The sequence below is a fragment of the Myotis davidii genome, unplaced genomic scaffold, assembly GCF_000327345.1.
Source record: "Myotis davidii unplaced genomic scaffold, ASM32734v1 scaffold726, whole genome shotgun sequence".
In the NCBI taxonomy this organism is placed as follows: Eukaryota; Metazoa; Chordata; class Mammalia; order Chiroptera; family Vespertilionidae; genus Myotis; species Myotis davidii.
In genome coordinates, this window is record NW_006297808.1 from 107,736 (window position 1) to 111,243 (window position 3,508).

General features: G+C 57.5%; 1 protein-coding gene across 1 annotated transcript in view; it reads right to left on the reverse strand.

Moving 5' to 3' along the window:
- Nucleotides 1–3,508, reverse strand: part of CLIP2 (CAP-Gly domain containing linker protein 2) — a 68,979-nt gene that overhangs the window by 13,381 nt on the left and 52,090 nt on the right. Inside the window, exons 11-12 of the mRNA XM_006773411.2 lie at nt 2,722–3,501; nt 493–550 (exon numbers count right to left, since the gene is read on the reverse strand). Coding sequence (XP_006773474.1) covers nt 493–550; nt 2,722–3,501 — 838 coding nt within the window. The remainder of the gene's footprint in view (nt 1–492; nt 551–2,721; nt 3,502–3,508) is intronic.

The window sequence follows — 3,508 nt, forward strand, 5'->3', positions numbered from 1 at the left end:
ACATGATGGCAGCTCCACAATGGCATATTGTACACCACAGAAAAGAATGTAGTGATGAGGAAGAGTCTCCAAGACACATTATTAAATGGAAAAAAGGAAGGGACCGAGCAGAGTGGGAGCCATGGCACCATCAGTTACCTGTCCGCTTGTATGTGCGGAAACGCTCTCTGCAAGGGGACAGAAGCTGACCAACGTTGAGCCTTTGGGAAGGGAACAGGGAATAGGACCCTTCACCTTATGCCCTTTGGACCATGTGTAGTTTACACCTATTTTAAAAACAATGTAAAACCAAACAAACAATAAGGTATGCCCAGCACTCAATAAACCGAGCCGCAGCCCGCCTCACCTGTGGGGTGGGGTGATGGCTCGTGCATGCAATAGGCACCTCTCACCAAATGGCAGATGATGCAAAACCAGGTGGCACCAGCTCAAAGGCAGAACCAACCAGCCTGTCCCCAAAGCCCGTGTCCTGCCTGCCCAGCGGCCACTCACCCTCCACAGTCTCCTTCATCCTGATCTTCTCCCCTGAAATGTCGTTCGACTCAATCATCTGAAAGAAGAGGACTGTAAGGGGGACGCTCGCCGCCCCTCTGCCCCAGCCCCAGCCGGCCCAGCATACTTCACGCCTACATTACATAAGGGGACTTGCTGTGGCAGGGAGCACAGATGTCCTTGAGATGACCCCCCTGACAACAGAGGACCCTCCTCTGTTCCCATCATCCCAAGGCTGCCATGTGAACACCTCCCGCCGCTACCTCTGTTGAAAATGTTTATTATATTGAACGGACATCTCCTTCCCTGAGATGCCTACAGAGGTTGATTCCCATCAACATCCAGAGGCAAGATTCCAGCCTCGGTTTCCCCTCCATGAAACAAATATCGACTGCCATGGGGCAGTGTGTGCAGAGCATACTCCGGACTGGCTCCCAGAGGGACTTCAAGAAATGCTACTTCCTTTCTCTCTAACACGTCTTCTAAATAATAAACTCAGAAGCCGAAGAAGAAAAGATCAAGGAAAAAAAATCTGGGCAAACACCGACTGGCCCCTTACTGCTTCCTTCTCCAAAAGTTTCTGGCCTCCTGTCCACGCTGGCTGTCCTCCAAGTTTGCAGTTTGTCAGAGTCTAACACTGCAGATCAGGAGGCAGTCACCTCCATCAACCTGCCCTTCATACTTCTTCTCATACATCCCAAGCCCCATTTTGTTCGCAGCGAGTGATAACTAAGCCCCTAGATCTTTATTTACAAACACTGCAGGGAAAATGAGGCACACACTAAAACATCTTTTAAAAAGTCTCATACTTATTACATTAGACTAAATATCCAGTTGTACCTGGACATGTGGGTCCGGACTGAGACCCTGTGCATGTAGAAGTCAAGAGAGGTCTTCTTGAGGTCACTACCCACTCCTCTACCCCAGGACTGTGAGTGAGGAGCAGGAGGCCACCCTTAGACCTCTGTCCCCCACGCTCTGTGGAGCTACAGCAGCCCCAAACCTCTCCCGCTAAGGGAGTCCATGTGTGGGTCCCAGGCCTGACCCCCCGGCCTGAGAAGCCAATCAGGCCGTATGCACATAGGCTAACCTGGGCTCTTCCTCCCCTCTGCCCAGGATCCTGGGAGAGCCCTTGTTAAACACGTCACTTCCTAGCAGAAGGGGCCGGAAGGCTGCTACAGTGGGACCTCGAGGCATGACAGGCACCCTGTCCTCGGACCTCCTGAAGACTTACTGCTGAAACGCTGAGTTCTAGTGTAAAAGTACAAGGGGAACCGGAAGCCCAAGAACCCCGGGGCCTGTAAAAAGGCAACGATCATGCTGCTAGCTGTCCCTTCACTCAGACTTGACGTTTGTCATCCTGATCACCCTCTGGCAGCCCTCTGGCACCAGGGTTGGGCACCTCCTCTGCCACTGGTGGGCAGAAACCCTGGGAAGGTTACTCGTCTTGAGGTCTTGGTTGGATCATCTATGAAACGGAGCATCGACCTCGTGGGAATGAAGTTGAAATGGGGCAACATAGGGCCTGGCACAAGGTGTGGTGCCCGTAGCCACTCAAAGGCCCTTCCCAGCCCACTGGAGTGAACACAACCTGTCTGGGCCGCGCTAGCGTGCTCAGCCGGGACGTCTGGATTTGGAGCAAAGCTGATACTGGTGGCAGTAGCGTCTCCAGGGCCACCCCTCCAGCCTTCCAGACCCCTCTCCCGGGACCCCACACCCTCGGAAAGTGACCACTGGACTGTGGCTCATCTCATTAGGACCAGCAGCAAGAGGGCGCCCTCAGATCCCTGGGTCAGCACTCCAGTTGGAGACGGGGGCCCGGGGATGGGCAGGGCTTGTGCATGTCAATGCCAGCCCACGGCACAGGGGACTCACAGGAGGACATGTGTGGGCACATCAGGGACTTGGGGACTTGGAGGAAGCCTGTTCTCTGCTCTGCGGTTCATCTCTCTCCAGGCCTGATCTGTGGGAGACCCAGCCAGGTCAGCTCAGACCATCATGGGTCCCCACAGTCACAGGGCCGGCTGCCCTTCTCGCAGAGGGACAAGAGGCTCCCTCCTCTGAGCCTAGTGCCCCCATATCTCAATAGGCATGTGCCTGGGGGCAACGAGAACGCTTCTCTGGGCTGAAAAAAGAGGTCAGTAAACACCAGGCCCTCCCCAGCCAGCTCTCAAGCCCGAGCTGCTGCTGCCCAGGGGCCCGCACAGCCCGCAGGGAGGCGCTGCGTACGTTGGTGTGCTGGGACGAACACAGGGACTCGACAGCCTGGAGTCTGTTCTCAGCGACCAGCAGCTTCTCCCGCAGCCTCTCGGCCTCCTGCTTGCTCTGGGCCTCCGACCGCTGCAGCAGCTCATAGTCGAGCATCTTCTTCTCGGCCAGGGAGATCTGCTCCTTGAGGAACTCGATGGCCTGCGCCTGGCCCCGGTACTCCGCGTCCAGCTTCTCCAGCTCGTGCACCCGCAGCTCGGCGTCCCGGCACTGGTCCTGGGCCTCCTGCAGCTCCAGCCGGTGCTGGCCGGCCTGCACCTCCAGCTGGGCCCGCCAGTGCTGCTGCAGCCCGGCCAGCTCCTCCTGGGCCTCCTGCAGCTTCTGCCGCAGGCCGTCCTTCTCCTTCACGTGCATGGCCATCTCGATGTCGTGCTTGGCGCGCAGGTTGCCCAGCTCCAGCTGGTGCTCCATCTTGATGCCCTCCATCACAGCCTTCAGCTCCCCGATCTCCTTCTGCTGGGCGCCGGGGCCCGAGTTCAGGGTGGCCTTGAGGTCCTCCAGGGACTTCTGGTGGTCCGAGGCCAGCGAGTCCAGCTTGGACTTCCAGTTGTCCATGAGCCCCATGTTCTCGCTGGTGGCCTGCTGGACCTTGGCCTTGAGGTCCACCACCTCCTGTGCATACTTGTCATTGGCGGCCCGCAGCTTCTCCACCTCGGCCTGGTAGGCCCTCAGGGCCTTCTCGTACTTGTCCCGCAGCACGCCGCTCTCCCTCTGGTGCTCCTTGCTGGCCGACAGCAGCCGCTCCCGC